This window comes from Hoplias malabaricus, chromosome 3 (genome assembly GCF_029633855.1).
Source record: "Hoplias malabaricus isolate fHopMal1 chromosome 3, fHopMal1.hap1, whole genome shotgun sequence".
Classification (NCBI taxonomy): Eukaryota; Metazoa; Chordata; class Actinopteri; order Characiformes; family Erythrinidae; genus Hoplias; species Hoplias malabaricus.
The window spans coordinates 15,214,203-15,240,482 of record NC_089802.1 but is presented as its reverse complement, the minus strand read 5'-3'; the positions used below and the strand labels follow the sequence as shown (position 1 = coordinate 15,240,482).

General features: G+C 39.8%; 1 protein-coding gene across 3 annotated transcripts in view; it reads right to left on the bottom strand.

Annotated features, from left to right (window-relative positions):
- The window catches only part of atrnl1b (attractin-like 1b), a 98,730-nt gene that overhangs the window by 49,436 nt on the left and 23,014 nt on the right, over positions 1-26,280 (bottom strand). For 2 of the 3 annotated variants that reach the window (XM_066664159.1, XM_066664161.1), the window contains exons 13-23: positions 22,350-22,468; positions 21,377-21,509; positions 20,087-20,274; positions 19,278-19,491; positions 18,864-19,046; positions 15,021-15,239; positions 14,720-14,857; positions 11,585-11,678; positions 4,707-4,759; positions 1,841-1,935; positions 761-839 (exon numbers count right to left, since the gene is read on the bottom strand). In XM_066664159.1, the coding sequence (XP_066520256.1) occupies positions 761-839; positions 1,841-1,935; positions 4,707-4,759; positions 11,585-11,678; positions 14,720-14,857; positions 15,021-15,239; positions 18,864-19,046; positions 19,278-19,491; positions 20,087-20,274; positions 21,377-21,509; positions 22,350-22,468 (1,515 nt within the window). The remainder of the gene's footprint in view (positions 1-760; positions 840-1,840; positions 1,936-4,706; positions 4,760-11,584; positions 11,679-14,719; positions 14,858-15,020; positions 15,240-18,863; positions 19,047-19,277; positions 19,492-20,086; positions 20,275-21,376; positions 21,510-22,349; positions 22,469-26,280) is intronic. The other variant, XM_066664160.1, reaches the window with a different exon arrangement.

Here is a 26,280-nt window from a genome sequence, read left to right as displayed (position 1 = left end):
TCACCCCTGAATGCTAAAATACAAATTATACAATCACAAATACAAAGCAAGAGCCCCAGGATACGAAAAATTACCACCAAGATAGAAATACTTTGACCACAAGAACTTAAATTTGGTTGAATGCAGTTAGAACACAGCACCTGAAAGCATACTTTCAAAAAGAGTGCTAGAACTAAACTATTCAAAAGCAGATTGTGGTATTAAAAAAAAAAGGTTTTAATTTCCTCTATTTCTTTTTTTTATTCTTTCAGCCACATGTTCGCAATTCCAAACCACCACTATGAAACAAAGCCCTCAAAATGACAACCCAAGTGCTGCTCTGTAGAAAGGTTTATCTTAATTGAAATCATTCAGTTCTGCTGAAGACGTCTTAGGCCCAGAATTTTGAGCTGTGGGCCAGACTATTGTAAGGAGCCTTTCTCAGGGGACAGTATCTTAAAACGGGGAGTCGATGCACCAAATATTAATGACAGAGCAGCGAAAGGTCGAGGAGAGAGGGTGAACCTGTTTAACAGGAGTTAAAATGTCAAAATCTCTGCAAAAACTGGCTAGTGAAAAAAGATCAGAAAATAATTGCATTACAGCAATGTTCTTGATTGTCTTCTGTAAATCTTAGCTGTAAACATGCACCACGGTTACATGGACAAAACTAATTTTACTGTTCAAACAACAATTTAAAACAGCCCAATACTAAAGGACAGAAATATTCCAAATTATCCAGTTACAGAGCAGAAAAGGGAGCATGTCAAGATGTAGTTACCTGTTGATCCAACAGACCAAGTGATGTTGAGGTTGAAGTTGTTCGAGGCATTGATGGACATGTCCAGATTTTTGTTGGTCTTAAAAAGAATGAAAAGAAAGGAAGTACAAAATAAATCACATCATCCATCTTAACTCACTGGAAATTATACCCATATCCTAATCCTCAGAGTGATGTTTTTTTTTTAAAGCAAAGCATCTCATGGATCTGTTTTGTATCTCACTCACTGACTAAGAACTACACGTCAAGGAAGTGCTAATTCTCATAGCAGTATTCATAGCAGCTAATTCTCGTTCTTCAGTACTGCACCACAAGGGGGTGCTAATATTCACATACTCAGAAATGCAAAAAAAAAAAAATCACTATTCAATACACTGCAAAAACAACATTTTTGGCATCAATGATACTGATACATACTGATATTCTGGGAAGGAAATTAATTTCAAATGTGAATGTGCACAATACTCAGAAGCTATATATAAAACCACTGAGGAGTGAAATAGCAACACATGGCAAAAACTAGCTCTAGACTCACCCTAAGTTGGTGAATTAGTAGATTTTATTCACAGAATTAAAAAGCATATTGAAGTGTTTTCTATGGTGTTTTAACTGAAAAATAATATTATATCCCTGCTTAGGAGAATTAAAAAAAATAAAAAGACAGGAACCATCTGTCACTTTAACAATGAGAAAAAAAACAAGCAAGAGCACTAACAGCACTAATAATTTAAATATTTATGACAGCATTTAGTGCTGGCTTAGGGTACCATTAATATCTACAGATTTCTTTAGAAATATTTTCTGCCCAGAATTAACAGTAAATTATTCTGTGGCACATGAATTATTCATAATGTCGATTAACTGTATAAAATCTAACCATTCTCAATAGCTCTTCTTCAGAATAAATGCTTTGAGAACATAGATACTGGATATCCAGAATAACTTTTTTAAATTGCAGTTATACTACTCTGACACAGAGCATTTGACAACATGTACGTAAAGACTAGCAGCTTTGAACAGTCTACCACTCAGCCTTTGAGTAGCATATTTACTCTGCAGTACCAGTTGAATATGACTAACCTGTTCAGGGGTGGCCATGAAGTTAATGGCAGTGTAATAGTGGTCATCCTCTTGAAGCAGACTGAAGGTGAACTGGTAGTCTATCAGCAGGTTGTCTGTTCAAAAGATTAAAAAATGTTATTGCTTCATAATCATGTGTGTGTTAATTACACTTCAAAAAGTTGCATAGTTGAATATTCTTCCTAATCATTAATGCTTTCGTAGTCCATCCAGTTTGCTATGAGCACTTCTTTTTGAACTGTCACTAATGTATTGCCACTGGACAGCACCATTACCGACACAGAGAATGAAACCAGCGCTCCCAGCCTAGAATATACCAAACTTGCTGTCTCTGGATGGTCATTTAGACAACTGCACCACTCTGGAGCACAGTAAGCAATCCAGTTGATCAATTATAAGTTCAATGAAGACTCATTAATCAAGAAACTGTTGCTAAGGCTAATACCTGCAAAACAATTCACTTCAGGATTGGGGTCACCCTCACATCTCCACTGATTAAATATACGGCATTATAAAAGACTGGTGTGAGTTTGTTTCTGCACATTTGACATGAAGATTACTTTAAAGCGCTACCATGAGTCATCCATCACCTCAAATGTTCTAAATAAACATGTCCCCTTCTGAATGCGTCACTGCTCTAAAAAGCATGCTTTCTGCGTGAACTCAATTGTTTCTAAGACATCTACAAACGTCTGAGCTCTGACATTTTGGCTTACATAAAACAATCTTTCACATACTAAAAAGAGCACTCAAATAGCTAGGAAATCATTCATAATCCAGACACAATGTTCTCTTTATGTTTTTCTGTCTTCAACAATGTCCTAACAGTCAGTGGGCAGTGCTCCATCAGAATACAGAGCACACGGTCTTTAGAATGGCCTCTATCTGGACTACTGCTGTGACTGGGCAGGTAATGAGTAATTACCTGTCCAATAAAGTGAAGGACACATAGACACCCCATTTGCAGGCTGTTATGATGGAATATTCAAGGCCAGTACTCTTTTAGCTCAAAAGCAAATCTCACATAGCATTCCATAAAAACAAAAGCAGCACAGTGTCAGCTTTATATGACACTATATAGTGAAAACCTGTTCATGAAATATTTCTTTACACAGAGTGCAGCCTCAAATGTGCTGTATTTGATTCTGACATCAGTTGGGGTTTCGCTAAATGTAAAAAAATCATAAATCTTATCAATTTTACATGACTGAAATATAGAACACTTTTGGAAGACTTTAACCCCATCTCCCAACCTTGCTACAGTTAAAGAATGTATATCAAACCTATTGGGACAAGGCAATTATAAATCATTTTGACAAATAATGCAGGCAAAGCAATCTTAGAAAAACATCACACCAACTGTCCACCAATGAAATGCATCCATTGTTATTTCTTATCCATATCATGCATGGGTAGCTCACATAATCCACAGAGTTAAACTGAACAAAGGTGAGTCAATGTCCTCCTCAGATATGCCAGTGTGAAGCTCCAGATGTGACTGCTAGAGAGTAAAGATCATGCCTACCGATTTTTACAGACTACATTCCGGTCAAGAGCTGCTCTGACCCTAGCTAAACTGTGGACATCTATAGCTTGATCAGTATAGATTTCCCCTTGGGGCCAGACTGAGTTACGCCATCTCATATTGACATTGAGAGAGTTCCCACAAAGGGGGATATTAAGTAAACAATCCAATTAGTAATTCTACTCCATCCTGGAAAGTGCTGGACATTGGATTGAGGCAGAATGCTGCGTCAGATTAGGGTTAAGCAGCTTGTGTGAACATGGCTGCAATTTAAGAAACAAGTATTTAAAAGAAGACAGAGAAAGAGAGAGAGAGAGAGAGAGAGAGAGCGCTATTTAAAACTACCATCTATGCCTAATTTCTACTCGCATGCCTTTAATTAGCTCAATCACTGACTTTACTCCTCTTTTACAACTGCTCTCGAGCAGCAGTACAGCACCACACTCTGAGGGAAGTGCAGTATAGGCACACCAGCTTTCCTCTAATCAGAGTAATTGAACCAGTCGCTCAGAGCCTACGCACTCCATCTAAAAGATATACTAGGAGTGGAGTGGCAGGAGAGTGATTGATAAATTGATGGGTTTGTTTAATGTGGATTGATGATAGCTTGGGGATAATGTTGGCAGCTTTTGCAGACTGAGTGAAATCTGATGTTCTAAATGCTCCTGACTGCATTAAGGCTGGATGGGCTCCATGATGACGGCTGAGAGTGAATGTAAAAAGCAAACACTCATTCACTCCGTCTTATGACAAACTGCAATGCTGCCACCTAGTGCTACACCTCTATGTCCTCCCCACAGCATGCGTAAAACTCAGTGTGCATACCAGTGTCACACAACCTGTGATATAACTGAACACATCAACCCACTCCTCCCCTGCTACAGCACCACTCAAGTGGAGTGTTCAACTATTTTTGACTAATAGGGTCTTTGTTACGTACAGTTAAGCTGAAACTCAACAGTGCTTTGCACTTTAAAAAGTAAACGTTTACTGCGTTCCTCAAGCTATTCTGCAGTGCAAATTAGGTTAAGAGTCAAATTAGGTTCTAGTCTATTGAGAGAGAGAGAGAGAGAGAGAGAGAGAGAAAGAGAGAGATGCCTTGCATTATGTAGTTACATATCTGGTCATGGAATTCAACAAATGCCTAGGTAATTGGTATGAAACCAATGCATAATATTAGACTGACATTAGTCTCAAAATATCAGGGTTTAATTTAAGGTAAGGATGATAAATATCTACATATAATGCCAAAACCAGTAACCGAAGGTTGAAGAAGAAAAAAAAAAGTGTTTATATATTTATTTATTTTTTAACTTTAAATTTAAAGGACAGCATACTCACAATAACAGGTTCCTCTCAGAGGGTTGCCAAGGTAACGATTCTCTGAATCACAGCTGCAAAAGAAATGTAAATGGAATATTTAAATGACAGTACAACACAATGGCATTTAAAGTGGGAGTACAGAATGAGGTCTATAGAGCCTTGCTTTGCTTCACCTTCAAAGTGCCCTCCTTGCTAGACAGTGCCTGAACTGCTGTAACTATTACAGCTAATATGTATATTCAAGGATGGCCAGTTTGTTTCAGGACTAGAAACCCAATTTTCCACACTGCATGTCACTGAGGATTTGGTCATTAGTTGACTCAATCACATTGCAGCTTAGGAAGAAGTAACTTGTAAATTTCCCTGGTCATGTACGTCAGTAATGTTAATTTGGAATTGATTTATGAAATCCCAGGCAAAACACATAGGCACTTAAGAGTGTGTGGGACCTCCTGTTCTAGCGTTCGGCTCATGAGAAGCAGTCTAATGTAATACAGGTCTACTGTGGTGTTCCTTTATTTTCGGGTCTTCGTTAAAGTGAGTCAGACAAACTAGATTCCTCCACAAACTGGGTAAACAATTAACACCGCATTGCCTACTGAGCGCTCTCTCGCACTAAGCAGATTACACATCCTTCTGCTCTACTGAGCAAAGAACCGGAAGCCTGATTAAAGTCTGCGGCCTCTGATGAGCAAAGTCACTCTGAGTGCAACAACCTTGGCCTTCCTTTCTTAGAGAAGGAATAAAAAACTCCAGGCATCTTCTAACAGTAGGGAGCCTATCTTGGTGGGCTTTATCTGCCCATAAATCCCATCTAAACTGTTGTTTGAATTAGCGTTTAAATGTTATGTTCGACCTTAATGGTAAATGCAGTCATATTAAGTCAATGGGGTAATGTGAGACAGAGGACTCATTAGCGCTTATCTCGTATTGTGCTCCTATTCCAAATACTTTAATGTTTGTGATGTGTTCACTGGGTGGAACCTGTGGGATAGGATTGGAAAGATTAAATCCTGTATAATTGTCCTGAAAAGTAAGGACTAATGCAATGTGGAAATAAGTAACCAATTACCACCACCTCAGTAATTCAAATGTTATGTTACAATTTGGATATTGTAATGCAATAACACAAACAGTGTAATACCTTTGATAGCAATCTAAAAATCTCCCAATTGATTCTTTAAACCACAAAATAAATTAAATAAATCAACTGTAACACAAAAAATATATTTAAAAAATAAATACAAGGAAAAAATAATAATAAGTAAACAAATCAGAATCCACTAAGCTGATTTTACATTAAGCTGTTGCTTAATGAAAAATCTTTATTGTATCTGTGTTAACACAAATATAAATTAAATATATTTTACCACATAATAAACAACTACTCATTTGTGCCTAAAAAGTCCACTGGATACCAGAAGTGCTAAACACTGCAGAAATCACAGTAACCTCTCCTCAGTTATTGTAGGCAATTCACTGCCCTTTTATTCAGTTTTTTCTTCTATGTGATAATGCAAAATACTTTGATATTAATGCAAATATCAAGTTGATGGCACACGTGCAGAAGTAAAAACATTCATTCATTATCTGTAACCGCTTATCCAATTCAGGGTCGCGGTGGGTCCAGAGCCTACCTGGAATCATTGGGCGCAAGATGGGAATACACCCTGGAGGGGGCGCCAGTCCTTCACAGGGCAACAGACACACAAACACACATTCACACCTACGGACACTTTTGAGTCGCCAATCCACCTGCAACGTGTGTTTTGGACTGTGGGAGGAAACCGGAGCACCCGGAGGAAACCCACGCGGACACAGGGAGAACACACCAACTCCTCACAGACAGTCACCCGGAGCAGGAATCAAACCCACAACCTCCAGGCCCCTGGAGCTGTGTGACTGCGACACTACCTGCTGCACCACCGTGCCGCCCCAGAAGTAAAAACAGGAATTCATTTTTTTCAAGTTACAAACAATTATGATTATATTATGAAGCGTTATGCAAATGATGAGCAGCAAACAAGAGCATGACATATGATGCTAGTTCTATATTTAGCTCAAGTATGCAATACATATACTATTTACTGTGGGATCATTGTCTCACTAAATATTGCATAATTTAACATCTCTGAATTTATCTGACGCACTTCTCTATTTGAACGTTCAAGAATTATACATTTCTAATACATTTTCACTATTAGAACGTTTACTCTAAAACGTAAAGCAAACGATACCTGCGCATAAGAATTTATCTCAGTTGTCATTGTTGAAGTGTAACAAAATTACAAGCATTAATGTACATAGTCAGAGAATGTCTTTCCTTCTTTCTAAATGCCTTGACTCAAGGTTTTAAGCTGCTTTAAAAGCAGCATTTTCCATCTGAGTGGGAATACAGTCATTGCAATGTCTGGAATATCTTTATATCATCATATTTCATTTTAATATGGTTGTTAAACAATTTGGTATAATGGGAAGGAAAAAAAGACTCATTAAACATAATGGGTTTCTGAGTGGCATTACGGACAAAAGGGTTTGTGCCTGATCCCCAGAACTTAAATTCAAATGCCATCTGCAGCCATAAGTCCAAGACTGTGGCACAGCTGAAGCTCTCCTCTGGATCTACAGCCAAGACAACTAATTGACCCCTGAGATGACCAACACACATACAACGATACACTGATTTTGACAGTCAAAATCTCCTGCAAGGTCATGAAGCTGTGCATGTGCTGCATATGCAGCATGTTAAAAAATGCACAGCTGCTGTTTGGAACTTTGTTGCCTGTTATGGAGACTTTATGATGCGAGCCGAGATCTGAGATACAAGCGAGCGAGCGAGCTTACGCCACCAGGTAGCCCAGTGAGTGTTCAGTTCACTTGGTTATCTTGCCAAGCAAGCATCTGTTATATTGCTGGTTTTTGTAGCATTGTAGCATTAAGTGTGTAGCAAGTAAGTTCAGTTCAGCGATAAAGCACGAAAAGAAAACCTCACCCAATCTCCTACACATCCGCCAGCATCTTTGTCTGATCTTCAAGGTAAATACACTTAACAGAACCATTTTATTTCTTAACATTCTTTTTTATTTATTTATTTATTTTGTATTTTTGCCCAGTCACAGAACGAATTAAACTCGTAAGTCAAGGTTTTACTGTAATACAATTCTAGCCACAGGCTGAAGGTGGTAATGTAACGTAAAACACCTAATTTAAATAACCTTATTTTTATATCCATGTTCATAAAATCTGCATGCATTTATCCATCCATCCATTCATTATCCACTGCTTTTCCGGTTCTGGGTCATGGGGGAAGCAGTCTGAGTAAAGAAATCTGCTTTTCTGCTCAGCTCTCTCTTCACCACAACGGACTGGTACAGAGCCCGCATTACTGCTGACGCTGCACCGATCCGCCTGTCAATCTCCCGCTCCATCTTTCCCTCACTCGTGAACAAGACCCCGAGGTATTTAAACTCCTCCACTTAAGGCAGGATCTCACTTCCAACAGCCTTTCGACTGAGTACCATGGACTGAGATTTGGAGGTGCTGATCCTCATCCCTACTGCTTCACACTTAGCTGCAAACTGGTCCGACAAGAGGAGGTCCCAGCTCAATGGAGCCAACAAGACCACATCAGTCTGCAAAAAGCAGACATGGAATCCTGAGACCACCGACCTGGACTGGGCTACGGCGAGAAATTCTGTCAATAAAAATTATAAACAGAACCAGTGACAAAGGGCAGTCCTGACAAAGCCCAACTCCAACTGGAAACCTGTCTGACTTACTGCCAGCCATACGAACCAGACTCCTGCTCTGTTTATACAGGGAATGGATAGCTCGTAGCAAAGAGCCCAGTACCCCATACTCACAGAGCACCCCCCAAAGAATATCCCAAGGGACACGGTCGAATGCCTTCTCCAGATCCACAAAACACATGTAGACTGGTTGAGCAAACTCCCACGCACCCTCCAGGATCCTAGCGAGGGTAAAGAGCTGGTCCTGTGTTCCACGACCGGGGTAGAATCTGCATTGTTCCTCCTGGATCTGAAGTTCAACTATCAGTCGGACTCTCTTCTCCAGTAACCCCACATAGTCCTTACCAGGGAGCCTGAGGATTGTGTTCCCCTTATAGTTGGAACACACACTCCGATCCCCCTTCTTGAAAAGGGGAACCACCAACCCGTCTGCCAGTCCAGAGGCACTGCCCCCAATGTCCACACGATGTTGCAAAGATGTGTCAGCCAAGGCAGCCCCACAACATCCAGAGCCTTGAGGAACATGCATGCATTTATAACAGCGGTAATCGTGAAACTATATAAAAGTCTATGCAGTAAATTACCAGACGACAAAGTTGAAATAAACTAACCTGGAACAATATTTACATTAACTTCAGTCATTAGGTGCAGCATTATTTTTTTTTTTAATTGTCCTGTATCGTCTCACTTAACCCAGTGACTCAGCATGGAGCCTAAGAGTAGAATACTGAACTTGAAGGTGAACTAAGCGAAAATCTGTTAAATGTAAGCCGTTTAGAGAGTGGACTCTTCCCTAAATGCAGGGTTAAAGAACCACTCCCCCCATTGGGTTTGATTCTTGGCACTGTTTCCAATAGGATTTTAAAATAAATCATAGCTATAATTATAAAACTGGAGGAGAGTTGTAGTCAAATGTTAAATCATGCTGATTGTTTGCAAACATTGTTTAAACAATGCAACCCCAGTAGGTGGTATAATTAATAAAATGTCTACTCAACATGGTATAAACAGTAAATCATTTTTGTGAAAGGGCTTATTTATTAATTACACATGTAATTAAGTTCAAACCATGTAATCAAGTATCAGACTGCTTTGTAGTCCCTGAAAGAACCAGGTTATGCTCCATAGAGTAGAGTAGAGCCCCCACATGGAGGCAGCCATCAGGCTTAGTACAGAATCTCTGAAACATTCAGGCCACTAGCTGTCAGTATATATGCTGTTTCATAACATGTACAAAAATATTTGAGAAAAATCACTGATTGCACCTTTAATATTTTGGGTGAACTGGGAATTTAATCTGCAGGGTGTTTTTTTTAAATCAAGATCAAACATATATACATTTGAATATACATTTGGCAAGTGTTGCTACAGTGACAAAAAATATATATTTCATAAAATTTTCTGTTACAGAATTAATTTCTTCCAGAAAACTAGAACGTATTCAAAGCATTACTGTTTCTTAAACACTTCTCTACTACTGTTCTCTGTATGAAAGGGATCAAATAAATGTCTTGTTTTAATCAAAACCATGCAGTATCGTCATTAGCCAGGTCACATGGAATATAGAAATAAAGTGTCCATCAATTCTGTTATATAAGCACAGTCATTTATGCAGTTTACGCAGCCTAAACAGATACATTCATAGTTGCTTGCGCTCTCTCTCTCTCTCATTTGTGCAAAAATTCTGATTTGTCTTCACCATGCTCAGAGTGTGTGATAAATATGGGAGGACAAGGTAGAGTGTACTTTGACTACGGTAGAGAGAACAGAGGACAAACCGCACTGCTGGCGTTTTAAAGCCTGAACACATCATTCCCCTTGCCTTTCATCTGGATGACATTTCAGAAATGAAGATACACACACACGTACACGCGAACCTACACCAGAGCAATGAAACATAATGCACTCTACTCCATGTATCTTAATTTAATCTCCAGTGAGTGCACACCCACACAGCGAACACACACTAGCCCTCTGTCTTTTCTGCGCCTCTATAATCTAATCCCCAATTAGGTCACACCTTTGCCATTTTTATACACACACGAGAACACGTGCACACACACACACTTATATGACAGGCCTCAATCAAAAATGTTTTTTCTTCAAATTGTATCTATTTTTTGTCAATGATCCACCCTCTTGTACATTTCTGAAAGCACAGTAATGAGCTCCTTTTCATTGCAGGTTCGGCTAACTGCTTTAAATGGAAACTTCAGAATTACATTTTCACCCCACCACACAATGTCAGAACACACAAAGGAGCCACAGCCAGCGGCCACTGCAGCACATCAAGTTTTAATCAAGCGTTTATGAACGGCATCTTATTTGTATGTGGCTGAACCGGTCCCTGGGCTTCATTACGAGCCTCGTTACAGGGGACGGGACAGGAAATGGCATCTGGCTGCTCTGAGTGATGAGGGGTGAGAGAACAAGTAAAAAAAATAAAAACATGACAAAGTGAGAGTGTGAGAGAGGGGGAGAGAGAGAATTGAAAAAAAATGGACCACGAGAGCAGTAAACAGGCATCAGCCTCCTCTCTGCTACCTTCACACTCATTTTTCCTCCTGATGAACACAAGTGCATAAATACATCAGCAGCACCAATGATTGCCTGAGGGCAAAGTGGCCACACAAACATATACACACATGAAAATAATGTATGCCCATAGACAACTAATAAATAACTATACTAAAATAGAAATCTGGATTTCATGCAACGATCAAGTTGACAATATTATTCACATTCACACACACACACACACACACACACACACACACACACACACACACACACACACCCCTTCAAGAAGATGCACACAATATTTTAATTTATTGTCAAATTCATTTGTGTGATAATGTGATATCTATGTTAGGTTTTCCAGGTTTTTAAAGGAAATGTAATACATTCAGACATTCAGAGTCCACACGTGTACTTAACTGCTATCCCCATTAGTTGTCTTAAAGGCATTTAAGATCATGCAGCGTTGCAGTGCTGCAAGTCAGCTCTTTACCCACACTGCCGTATCAGCACTATAGACGTGACATCATGAGTCGGTTTTAGCCAAGGGTAAATGAAAGCAGAATCTGATGCAGGGATGCCTGAGATAGGAACAGGTGTGTGCGAGAGAGAGATGTGTGTGTGACTTACAGGTTACACTGGTCTCCTTTGATCCCCTTGGTGGTGCAGAAACACTTCCCCGTCAGCACTTGGCACACATTGGCGTGGCCATTACACTTACAAGCTAAAGAGAGAGAAGGAGAGAGAGATTGAGAGAAATAGAGAGAACTGTTTAGATTATTTGAACACCCAGCACCTTTCAGGCAATTAAACTAATTAAACCTGCAGATGGCTGGCTTCTGAGCAAGTGAAAGCTTGATCTTAACTGCAGAAAATGAGTCGACAAGCTACTTCAACAGTCAAGACTCAGCGGTACATCTGCAGTTCTAAGAACATGAGACATAACTATACATTACAGTCAATAAGTGTAATTAGTTGTGAGGCACATCGACTGGAGTCAACATCTCCATCAAGCAATCTCCCTGTGCCACAATGACCTCAGATATTTTAAGGTATTTTTGCTTTTTACACAAATACAAAGACTATATTTGTGAGAAAAGTATGTTATTGTAAATACATCTCTGCGCCACCAAAGCACATTCAACCGCACTACACAACAAAAGCATGGAAAAAATACCAGCTCAAGCCTTCACTGAAATGAAAATGTAATGGTTCATTTAGGTGCTGAATCCTTGTTGTCAACACTGTAAAAGAGATCCTAGAATCCAAGATTTATATGATCAACAAGAACAAAAGTGAGAGGCAAAAATCACAGAGGACTCGGACCCACTGCTTCTTAAAACAGTCCTATGCAAATATGTGCATGCTTCTTGTCAATTTACATGCAAAGCATTTCATAGAACTGGCTTGTAACTCAATATTAGGAATTGCCCCAGTGAGCACTATATTCAACATACTCACTGACATTTAGAGACTGCTCCATAAGAAGTGCTACTGTGCATCATGTACAATACACATACAGTAAAGTCATTTAATAATAGTTAAAAGCTGCAACAATCTCCTGCCTGCTCTGAACTGATGAACACAAAGATTGACAGTGACATCACCATGGGAGTTTGCTAACGTTAACCAGTACCTCTGGACAAAAAAGGGGTTTAGCCTGGATTTGGATGCCCCAGCACATGCGATATGAGAGGTAGTCTGTGATAAAACACTGTGCATCTGTGACATGAACTGTGAACTGAAGACCAGCTTTGTACACTGCCCCAGTACAGCACAACATTGCCTGCCGAAAGAAACACAGCAAAGGCGGGCAATGGTGGAGAAGACATGCCACATCTAGAGTGCCAAATGCTGCCTGGGCACTGCCAGTGTAATTGAGGGGGCTGGACTGAAACAGATTTTGAGAAAGTCCTTTTGTAGTAATTATAATGCAGGCCAGATAAAGGTGTTTCAATGTTTTATCAAAAACGTTCGAAAATTCCATTCCCAATTGGGCTTTAGCAGCGGAATGCGCTGGAAGGCAGTGTCTTTATCAAGGTGAGGGACTGGTTCTGCTGCAGACTAAATCTGGGTCATTTTTTCTGAGCCAATTCCGAGCACATTCCTCTTAAGTCCTTAAGATCATGGTTAAAAGTGAAGTATGAAAAAGTGGGGACAGTGGCTTTAACATCTACAGAGAATGAAAGACTACGGCATTTTGGTATTTATATGCATTTTATTGCACAGTTCATCTGCCCCCCCCCCCGCCCCGCCCCAAAATTCCACTAATGAAACAGGAGTACCTTTCAACGTTGGGTTTTACTGATCTACTGATTTAAAGAAAAATCTGCTATTTGTGGTACAATTAAAAAATAAAAAGCCTTGGCAAACATGACAAAGGCCCACCGTTTGTTTCCATTCTTGTTTCATTATTAACTGTATCTACACAGAATGCCTGCATGAGTAAGAGTGGAAGACTGAATTTCTGCGGATAAGCAGGACAATAGGGGATGAGTGAAGAATGCTGCTCTATCCCCAGGCCATAAGATCTTACTGATGGAAACGCAAAGAACAACAAACATGGAAGCATTAACAATTCTCTACTCATAAATCCGCTGTACTTCACCTTTGAGGTCAGGAGATGCTAGGCATGTAAACATAATGCTGTATCTCGCTCTCTCTCTGTATACCCCTTGCCATGCCATTATGAAAACACTGGAGATAATCTTAGCTATAAGAGCAAACATGTTGTAGTCTTAATAAAAGTAATAGTAATAATCTATATCCTGGATGCCTAATAAAACACGCAGCCCACAGTTAAATAGGATTCATTTAACTGGGCTCATGATTCACCCATTTTAATATTTCCAACAACAATGCAATCTACTGTATTCCAATGCACGCTAAAATCAATACATTCTGCACAGTATAGAGGTACAGTACCATAATGCAGTTACAATGCATGAGGAAGTGTGGGACATTTTATTTTAAATAAATAAATAAATGGACCAAAGCATGAAGATTCCATTGGTAAAATATGCCTAATTGGAGTGCCTGAGCCTTTTATCTCAACAGAAACCTACTTTAGCCTCTACTGAAAAGTAGTACTATAATTATTTCTTCAGTTGTGGTTAAAATGGCCCTTTTAGATTCCCATAAGGCAGCAGTTGGTGAAAAAAAAGTATCTGTCACATCCTCACCTGTTGCCACTACAATTCATCTTTCACTGAAACCCTGCTCTATTGGTCATGCCTACACCCTGATGCCAAATTTATTCTAGCGACCTACATAGATGCCGAGAAATTAATATTCTTTTATTATGTAACATTAACCTGTTTTCTTTGAATTAGATATTTGGATAAGAAATTGTTGTGCCACTTTTTCAGACATTACCTATGCCTTCAAGCTCAGACAGTAGACCTGGTTTACCACAGTGCCAGACAGCTGTGTTTTAAATGAACAGAACTAGAGGCTACACAACACCGCTTTTATCTACCACAACATGGGCAGCTCCAATTACAACACCTGCAGGCAACAACAACACATGAAAATGTGTGCCTGTGTGGGTGTGTTTCTGCTACAAAAGGAGCTTGTCCCCCTTACTAGTGATGTTTAACTGCACTGGCTTTTATATGACTTCAATTTGAAACCCAGGGACTGGTTACTGTGTGTAATAATAAGGTTCAGTTGTATCGCTATGTGTAATATTAATTTGTCTGTGCCGCTCACTCTAACCAGAGGCTCACAATGCCCTCTGTTGGCTGAAAGTGTTAAATAACTGACCTTGGCATTTTCCTCCATTGGTGGGGTCTCCGTGAAAACCAGGCATGCAGGTCTCACAGTGAGGGCCAGTGGTGAGGTTACGACACTGCTCGCACATGCTGCCGTTCACACATGTGCTGTGGCCGTTACACTGACATGCTGTAAAAGAGACAAATTATCAGCTGACGTGTACACAAGTAAATTAGCCTTCATGCTGCTTCTTTATACTAATTCAAACATTGGTGCCCAGGAGATAAGAGTTTTCATTGTCAATGGGTCTGGTGGCATAATGATAACTGCATGTGTACATATGCATTCTCACCAGGGCACTGGATGAATGCCCACTCATAGCCCCTATCCTTGGGACAGAGGCCAGTGTCCAGCACCATGTCCTGACGGTCCTTGGGAGGGTTCTTCATAGGGCCACGGTATGAGCCTTCCACACACTGTCCTCTACCAGTGTTACTGGGGTCTCCACACCAGCCACAATCTGGCTGCTCCAGACAATGACTACACGTCCGGAAACCAGAGCAATTTTGAGCTGAAAGGATTGGGGGGGAAAAAAGGAAAAATAAATAATGAGTGAATGAGTTAGACAGAGGACAAAACAGAGAGAAATAATAAATGTCAAGAGTGAGATGGCAATTCACAAATTTGCCTGTTAAATCTTAGTTAGTGATTCCACTCTACAGTTCATTTGCAGAGCTGTACTCTTAAAATATCACTGTATTTATGGTTTCACGCTGTTTCTTCATATGCCATAGTGTCCCAACCGCCTTCAAACTAACATTTAGATTAATGTTTTTTCAGGATCCTCACTGACTGCACCAACGCATCACTATGAATACAATTCTAAGGGAATTCTGGGCCAATATTTATATTCACCATTTTCTTTATATATGCACATCACTGTTGAAAAATCATTTACAAAATGAAGAAATCTGACCGAGACCTACTTTAACTACAACTTAATTGTTAGTGTGTTTATTGTAGTCTTGAACCATATAAGGGTTAAAATTATGGCGAAAATTTATCAACATTCAGAACTTATAATCAACACAATCTTGTCTATATTGATTATTTTCTCTGTTTGTTTATGTACTGTCCCTTTAAATCAAGCTGTATTCATGTGATTCTGCCACATGGAAGCAATCTAAACACATAGGCTGACCAAGCGACTCGAGCAGCTAGTACCAAAGAAAAAAAAACAGCGTCTGTGGTTTGGATGTGTTGTGTTTCGACTATAATTAATATGACAATGAACAAGAAGAAGCCAAATGTAAAAGCTGAGAAAAAACAGCTTCAGTGACCAAAGCACAATCACACACCAAATATAAACAGTGCTCAGAAAACAAGAGAGCAAGCTCCCAGCAACATTGGAAAATATATCCCATATTTAATACTGGAGCATATCTACAAGCCGCATCAATGAACTGAGGGTCAAAAATACAAAAACAAAATAATGATTCATTAATCGTAAAATGTACAACTAACCGTGATACTGAACATGCGCTCATATTGCGCAGCTCTAGCTTAAATTATCAGTCACCTCTAAACTGTTATCAGATATCTTATTAATATTATTGCTATCATTTAATTACAATGACTGAATTGATAAAATAAAGATAAATCTGCTTCGTAAAGCTTTAGGGACGCTGTACAAACTACAGGTAGAGAAAAGTAACCAGCTGTTAATAATTCGTATTTGCATGCCACCAAGAAAAATCCCATATATTTCAGAAACCCTGATACTTGGGAGTCACATTTTCAGAAAGGCATCCCTTCCTATCATGTGGAATAGTGGCTGTACATGCTGAGCACAACTCAAACGACCCCACCCACAACAGCAGCCTCTCCAGCTGATTCCTCATCTAAAATCATGACCACATGCAAGTCCAGACCACAGCCAATTCATATGGCGACAGGACAAGAGGGAGAGGGAGGGGGTGGGGGACAAAGAGGTGACACCAAACCATCTGACAAAAAAAAAACAAGGACAAAAAGGCACAACCACTTGTTCACACAACCTTCAGCGCCATAAGGACAAGTGTCTGGGCTCTTTGTCCCTGCTGTTCATCACAGGATCCTTTTGTTTTGAGTCTCCTTGGCAAATCTAATACACATTCACCCATACATTTAAGAGGACACTGGGACACAAAATTTACTCATGTAACTGTGTTTCTACAAATCCAGAAAGACAGTCTGAGAATGGCAAATGGTTGTACAAGATGAAAAGTAAATCTTAATCGAAGTATTCAATTAATATTTAGCTTTTGTAATAAGCCCGACACAATGTCATACTGATATTTACACATTAATATTAAATGGAAAAAACATTCCACTAAGCAAAAAATGTTAAGTGGTCTATAAGGACAAGAAAATACATAGTTTTCAGGTTATTTCATGCAATACCTATATTTAAAAATGCTCCCAGTATGTGTTTTATCAGATACAGTATATTTGTCACAAATACACTCTGTTGAGCTGTAAACCTAGGCTCATTCATCCAGGCGTGCCCTGACAAAGACAAAGTGCCTTCCGGGCTCAGAAGAAAAGTGACACACAGGAACAAATATTAAAAGGGGCAGTGACGGAGGCCCGAGTTTGGGGGGAGCTGAGGAAATGGTAAATAACCATCACTTTGCAAGATGGAGAGATATATTTTGGTGACAAAATGTTTCTCCTCAGTCAGACAGATTTACAGACTCACCACCCACTTCTGGCTCAGAGATTTTAATTCATTTTCCATCAGAGTGAACATAATGGCCGGACTATCAGTGAACGGAGTCACTGTCATGCACACACACACACTCACACAACCCCAGTGTCATTGTGTCTGCCATGAAATTGTCTCTCTGTCAAAGAGAATAAAAACTGTGAGACACTAGGAGCTCAGCTGGAGTCACCCTTGACGACACAGGACCTCCAAATACTCTTAACATCTGAACATGTACAGGTTCTTTTGCAACTGCCTTTACCCTGAACATACTGAACTGGTTGTAGATGTGTTCAGTTGTGCACTGTAATTAGCAATTAAAAGCACTACTAGGCCTCTGTGTATTTGAATATACCAGCAACACCTTCAAGGCCAGCGTGGTAATTAAAATAAATAAATAAATAAATCCAGTAAGTATCCATGCTCGTGGGTTTCTTTAATTCAGGTGAACCAGCGCATGCCATGAGAGCCTGTTCTTAGATGGCCAGGAGGGAAATCTGACAAATTGAAATGATAATTGCACATTATGAACTCATCTGAAGCCAGTTGTTTGCACTAATATGAAGCAACAGAGGAGTTTTCTTTTGAAATATAGACCTCTTCAGAAGCATGTCCTTTCGACACTAAGAGGTTATGGCTCAAGTTTGACTCAGCACACGTTTATCTTACATTTTTTCCCAATAGTATTTTAACATTTTGCACATAGAAAATAATGATTGTACTGTTTTATCTTCCATTAAAAACTCGAATGCCACCTGCTGTGGATTATTTGAAACTGACAGGTTATAAATTGTCTGTATTTGTATATACTCAATTTTTAATGCTACGCAGTTTCTGCTGGTCATCCTCTAGTCCAGAGGTCTTCAAATCCAGACTTTTGATCTGGGTTCCCGGGTTGGGATTTTCCAATGGCTATATGGTGCTGGCGTGCTGACATCAGAAACCATTTAATAAGCCAGACAGTTACTGCCATAAAAGTGCAGCTGTGACTCCAAATCAAGCATCTCCAGTGAAGACAAAGATCAGAGTGAGCTCCAGTGGTATCTGTCATTGTCTGAGCTGTACTCCTGATCCTGATGTCTCACTTGTGCAAAGCTCCTGATGTACTGCTCATTTCAGCACAGTACTGAGGCCATTATTCTTCCCCGTGTAATACATTTACAGCCAGTCTCACTTCAGACACCATCAACCACTCAAATCACCCAATGCAGACAGCAGCCGCAGATTTGCCATCTTGCTTTCTCCAACAGAAAATCACATCCTCACTTTTCCAAATACTTATATTTTCTGTCCTGTTTCTGACTCACCTTGTACTGGCAGGCATTCTATTGCTCAAACACGTTCTGACATTCTTGGCAAAAAGTGGGATAGGTGCACACTGCACGCTGACAGATATTCAACATCCCAACGAACATTACACTGAGGTCGTCAAGAAGGTGAAATACTCACACACACATTCTCCGGTCTGCCACTCCAGGCACTGGCCATATGGGAAGGAGATGACGTAGGCATTCGAGTCCACACAACGCTTGGTGCTGCCACACCACATACACTCTGTGGCCTGACTGGTGCAGTTCTCACAGGTGACATGAAGAGAGCAGGGAGTCTTACAGGGACGAGCATTCCGGCTCTCTGTACAAAAAAAGCATGGTATACACATCAAAGAGAATACTACAGTACAGGAGTTAAAAATATTTATAGGCTGCACCTATACCAATCCATTTGTTCATTTTTAAACACATTAAAAGTCATTAATTATCATTTTTAACACATAGATGGAAAGTTGTTGGCCAAATAGTGAGCCCATATCCATCTACACTGTTAAAGACTGCCATAAAAGACTGTCATGAAGGAGAGACTGACCAACAGATTTTTCGCAGATGAGTCCATCAGCATTGGCATTGCAGGGGTTGGCCCTCAGGCCTGAGACCTGCGCTCTCTCCAGGTAGGCGCAGAAGCCTGAGTCACTGGGCTCCCCCGGAAGCCATTGCAGAGACGTGTTTGTGAAGGGAGTGTTGTCCTCCCAGCCCCAGTAGGATACGTTAATCTTCCTCAGGCCCACCCAGGGGGACAACTTCTGAAACAAACACACTCCAGGTCAGCAGCCATCATGTAGAGAGCATTGGATATAGCATGGCTGCACATGGGGGCAGATAGAGGTAGACTGATGGAATCCAACAGGTGCACACACACACTAGACCACAATGAATCATGGCAAAACTTGCAATTCAACTGCATCAAGGTTGAAACATTAATACTAATTGTAATTGACACTGAAACAAAACAAAACTAATGAAACTTATAATTTATTTTTATATTTCTGAACTGTACCAAACATGAAATTAAACTAGGGTGAAAAGTGAAATTGTATGAAACACGGAATAGTTTTCCAAACAAGGTTAAGGTCATAGATTTACCCCCTGATATTTACATTTACATTTATGCATTTGGCAGACGCTTTTATCCAAAGCGACTTACAAAAGAGGATCTAACATTCGAACTACAGCACAAATTATACAAAATACCTTACATTAAGTGCAATATGCCAGGAAGTAATAAGTGCATTAAAGAAAGACATTCAGTGCAAAAGATACTCTCGGAAGAGCTGGGTTTTCAATGATTTCTTGAATGAAGAGAGGGTTTCTGTTGCTCTGATAGTGCTTAGCACACACCTTATCCTGCTGTTGGTACTTCTGCAGCTCTTCTAGTATAAAGTCCACCTGCTTGGCAGTAGAGAGGGAGGCAATGATACCACCCAGGTTCTTGCAGTAATGCTGGGCATTGTCATAGCTCTCTCGGCTGGAGTTAATACGCAGGCAGGCCTCTCCTACTTGACTCCAGCCATCTCCACACAGCTTGGCTGTAGAATGTAACAGAAAACCAAATCACATGAGGCCCTTGAATATCTTTACACAGAGTTCATCAGTCCAGCTCACTCAATCTTTTTGATTCCTCCCACTGTGCTATCCTAAGAACTCATAACGTAGCTCTGCATATAATGAATATCTGAACCTCAGCTATTACCAAAACTAACTCTCCACGTTAAACTAAGTCAACAACAAACCGAATGTTAATTTGAGCTGAGTGGCCAATAAAATGAACTTGCATAGGTGAAAATTCTGAAAGCACACCAACAGACTGAATGATTGCACAAATGAACAAGTCACAAGAGAAGGAAAAGGAAGTCTGAGAGAAAAGAGTTGAACCTTCCTCAATGTAATTGCCTCTTTAGTCAGTAGCTGGGTTCCTATGCACCACTAAAGAGGTTTTAGTGGGGAAATCAGAGAGCCAGAGAGCAGACATAAGCAGCTCTGAGCACAAAGCTAGTCATCACACAGAGCCTACCAGCTTCAACTATCCATCTAAAGCAGAAAAACCACTCAAGTTGTTAGTCGGCAGAGACCCAGTTTTCATGAAATGAGCAAAACAAGCTCTCCCACTTCACTACAAGAAGAGCAAAAATGCATGCATGTAAGTGTGTGTGTGTGTGTGTGTGTGTGTGTGTGTGTGTGTGTGTGTGTGTGTGTGCGCATGAGGCACACACTGTCTTGCGCATCAAAACCGAATCACAGACAGAATACCAACAATTCCTATGAGGCCAGTGAGGCATGAAGTCTGAATTATGTATCAGATAGCGGCATCATTTCTTCATATCAAATTCGATATTCGAAAAAGATTTGCCCAAGTCTATTATTTGACCTAACCCACCTGGAATTGGCGCATGCAGAGCCTTTTCAATTTTAAAAATTTAAAAGAAAAAAAAAAAAACATTTTTAAACAGAACACTGTCCACAACTATATCAAGACACATTGAATATTTGACCCATTACTGAGACTTGGAAGCAATTAGATCACAAACCCATTATCCGGTCTTGGGTAAGGAGATAACTGCTAATTAAACGATTCCAAGCAAACATTATCTAAATAGGTAATGACAACATCGGACAGTCCAGACACCATACCAGGGAGAGCGTGGCATTCATGCTGCTGGTGATCCCAATGGCAGTTGAGATTTAAAGAGCAGCTCTTGCAGTTGGCCAGCTTGCTGCATATCTGTTCATTTCTAATGGAGCATTTAGTGAAGTTTTTCACACTCTGCAAGAACAGGGAAGAAAAAAGTCAGAATTTGTAGAATTGTATTTCAGAACTTCGTTTAGTAGCTTATCAATACTTTTCCACTTAAAGTAAAAATATTATTTAATAGAACTTAACACATAATTGGTTTAAATACGAATACAATAATAGACCATTTAAAGCACAGACCTTAACATTTCTGGTATTTTACTTTTAAATTCCCTTAAAACCAACTGCTTTTGTATTCTTCAAAAGTACCTTAATTGTCACCCAATTATTAGCCATCACCAAAACCCTGTTGAAACTGAACTCCCCCATTTCACATCAAGTGAGGTATCACCAGGAAACCAACAATCTCCCGATCATAGGGTCAACACTCCCACCACTGGATGACTCTAGATCATGTATTTCCAAACTTTATATTATGCATTAGAATTAAACGGAGGTTTCAGTTGCTGCCCTGCAAGCCTGCATCACCATTCTGATTGGCTGTCCTAAATTGTATACCATTCAGAATGCCATCCAAGCCAAAACACTCCTTATAACTTTAGCTTAAATTGGTGAGGCTAAAATATTTTAGTCTGAATAAGCTGTTTTACGTAAAGTTTTTTTTTTTTTCCATGACATAAAACCATACATAAATGTACACCATTTGATTTAAGAGAGTATCTGTTTATATAGACTTACAGCAATATTTGAACACTAGATCACACAGTTTTAAAAAAGCAAAGAACAACAATTTTTCCATGATATGTGCCTTTTAAATGGGTTAATATCCCACAATTGCCTGCATTTAAAGTCTGCTTGTGAGTAACATACAAAAAAAGCGTGGCCTTTGATTCCCTCTACAGGACTACTTACAGTAGTGCAGTTGCTGAGAGCCGAGATGCATTTTTTGTCTTCACACCATTGACAGCCATTGGTGTTAGCTGTACAACTGGTGCAGTCGGAAAATCTGTGACACCTCTCGTCAATCGTTGCTGCAGAAGAAACAAATGAAGTGAGACAAGTCCAGAGGAAGAATGAGGAAATGACCAGAGATGAGAGAAGGCGGGTTAAAAATGGAATAATGCCTCACTGCTGTCAAACAAAACAGTCTTAAGGAAGAAAACCAGACATCCTCAAATATGTTTAGGGAAGAACTATAAATGAACCTCCACAGGAACTGTTTAAACGTCACAGAGGTTGAATCAAGGCAAGATAGAAGCATTCAGCACTTGAAACGCCCTCCTTCCCTCTGCCTTTAGTTCCAATCAGCAGCCTTCATACTGCTGGCCTTCAATAAGGCATCAAAGCCGCCCCCTCCACCTCTCTCTTCTTCCCCAGACAGCCCTTTATTCAATAATTAAGATTCTCCCCATTTCCCCGTTTCACTACAGAAAAAGCACTCATTTCCTCTCCTCTAAATTAAAGGTCTTTCTACATTTCTGAGAACTGCCAGGGATGCCTCCATTTTTAAACAACATGCTGGAATTTAAAATAATATATTTGCAAGGCTTAGCATTACAACAGTACATACAGAGTCACCGAGCCTCCAATTATGTTTGTGTGCCGGTATGTAGCTGAAGATACTGCGATGGCTTTCGTAACCAAAAAAATATGGGAATGAGAGAGTTGTGCTCCCTCTCAATTAGGAGTTTGGAAAGAATTTGATCATTTTGTGACGAAAGTTTAACAAAAGCAAAACCACTATTCTTAGAATCAAGAGGAGAAAACATATGTTGGAATGCAAAAAAGAAAATTATATATAATAAATATATATATATATTTTAAAAAAGATACTTAGTTAATGTATTACTCTTTGAAGTTATCTGATACTTATTTTCTCAGCTTTAAAATGCGGGGGGGGGGGTCACACGAGAGAAATCGATTTAAAATAGTCTTCACATAAATGATTTCAAGAATTTAGGGATCCTATTTTTATTTTTTTTTTTAATTCTGCGAAAAGTCATGAAGGCAGGTTTTTCTAAAATATGATTCTTTGCATACACTGCTTTCTTTAGGTAATTACACTCAAATGAATGGTGCTTGGGGGTTCCAGTGAAAAATCACAGCCTCTTGTATGGCGTCAAAATAGGTTGTAAAGGTCTGAGAACCAAAACACAGGATCCATCCATCCATTATCTGTAACCGCTTATCCAATTTAGGGTCGCGGGGGGTCCAGAGTCTACCTGGAATCATCGGGCGCAAGGCGGGAATACACCCTGGAGAGGACGCCAGTCCTTCACAGGGCAACACAGACACACACACATTCACTCACACACTCACACCTACGGACACTTGAGTCGCCAATCCACCTGCAACGTGTGTTTTTGGACTGTGGGAGGAAACCGGAGCACCCGGAGGAAACCCACGCGGACACGGGGAGAACACATCAACTCCTCACAGACAGTCACCCGGAGCGGGAATCAAACCCACAACCTCCAGGTCCCTGGAGCTGTGTGACTGCGACACTACCTGCTGCGCCACCGTGCCGCCCACATTAATATTCAGAGTTATAAAAACAGCTTTGTAACCAGAATATTTCTGTATAAAATCCACTATTCTGAGTTTAATATTCTTGAAGAATACGTTTTCATTTTGTTTTATTCCGCCTTTTCTCGGTTGCGCTTGTCTCAGTCTCACTTTCGCCTCCAGAAGTTTCTCACTTTTTTCTCACGGGGTCGGGATCTAGACAGTCATTGGCTGCTTAAGTTAAGCCCCGCCCATCTGTTTTAGCACACCCAGCTACGTCAGCGAGAGCGCGCCAATCTTACCCTGATTGGAAAAGACCGGCAAACACAGGTAAGACATATCACATATTTATTAACGATTATGTCTTTTAGCAATGCACAGCTCCTCAGAGGTTTACAGTCATTTTGCAATCAGGGTTAGGGTGTGCAGAATCAGCTGGGTAGGCGGGGCTTAACTTTAGCAGCCAATGACTGTCTAGATCCCGACACCATCAAAAGTCAAAAGCAAGAAACTTGGAGGTGAAAGCGAGACTGAGAGAAGCGCAACCGAGAACAAGTGGATTGGAAGCAAAAACGGAAATATTCTGTTTACAAACCTGTTTTCATAACTCTCAATATTAATCACAGTTTTCTCAATTATAGAATGGCATTTATTGGTTATGGATTCTGTATTTTGGTTCTCAGAATTTTAGAACCTATTCTGATGCCATACTCTTGCTCCTCATCCTCCAAATCTGGAGTCATAGCCACTACACCTGTAGAAACAGCCCTGAAATGTGTATCCAGTGTAGCAAAGCTCCACCCTCATGGTTTTACTGCCAAAAGGCAACTTTTGCAATTATAGCAAGAATTAAACTGAAGGTGGTATTTAATGCTGCTGCAGTTAGCAGTGCTTAGAGGCAAGGTGAAATAAACCCATGCACTGAAAATTAAAAACATTATTAAAATCGCATATAGGCTAACAATGTCATTTTATTTTTTCTTTTAGAATATTGGTACATGAGCTATTAAAGTGTAGGTTAAAGCATTTTTACAGCTTGTTGGCTGCTTTGGAGAACAGCAGAAATAATTTAACTTTTAGCAGGTTTTGAGGGTTCACACTATTTTATATCTTAACTAGCCAGGTGTATATGTATAGAGGACAAAATTATCACAATAACCCCAAATAAAGCTTGAAATAAACAAATATATGTCATGAAAAACGGCACAATTTCAATGTTTTGATTTTATTTATTATTTATTTCCACATTTCTAACATTTGGAAACTAATTCAAATAATTACTGTACATTTTTGATGACCAAAATATATTTCATGATTTATTTGTGTATTAATTTATTTAATGTCCTCCATACCCCAGGCTAGTTAAAAGAATAAGGCTTTTCTGGACAAACCTGCTACTATTCATTCATTAATCCATTCATTGTCTGAAACTACTTGTCCAGTTCAGGGTCCCGGTGGGTCCGGAGCACTGGGCACAAGGCGGGGAACACATCCTGGAGGGGGCGCTAATGCTACATTTTTGTCGTAATAAATGTGTCCTTGTATAGATTCAACAAAACAAATTATATAACCCTTTATCTAGACAGTATAATAACTACATTACGCATGACCATATTTAGCACAATTCACTAATATGAGCTTTTTTAAATGTCTAGTGAACTGATTGAAGAGAGAACACTGAGGTAAGGCCTTCTTCTAGGACATACCAAGCCGTGAAAAGTGCTCAAAAAGCTCAGAAGTAACAAAATAAAGCAAAAGCTAAAGACAGATTCCAGAAGCAAAAGATCTTACTGGAAGAATACCAAAAATAGGCAAAATCCAAACGATTCCAGAGTAATATGAGTATTAAAGTAACTCTACTAATGAACGCCTATACTAACGAACTTTCCAAGATACAAACTGGGCATTTGAATATTTTTTGCCTGCACCAACGAACCATGACTCTAGAAACGAACCCGAGCCTCCGCTGAGCCGGCGGCTGGAAATGGCCACTGACACCAATAGGCGAATCTCCCAGCGCGCCCAGACTAGAGTCATTGACCCATTTTCTCGTTCTCTCGACCCTCGAGCTTTTTAGATTAGCAAATTGTAATTTTATCAATTTAGCATTAGTGTAAATAGCAGACATCGAAATTCATGCTAAGTTAAGCCATATCTACGCTTCGTCTCCCCACATTCACCCTCATTACTGTTAGCACTGTATTTCTTTTTTATTTTTAGTAATGCTACATGTATTTTTTTTTTACTAATTTGAGAGTTTTGTAATAATATATCAGTTCAAAACGGGTGACTTTCAGGGTGGGGGCTGGAACGCATTAATTGCTTTTCCATTATTTTA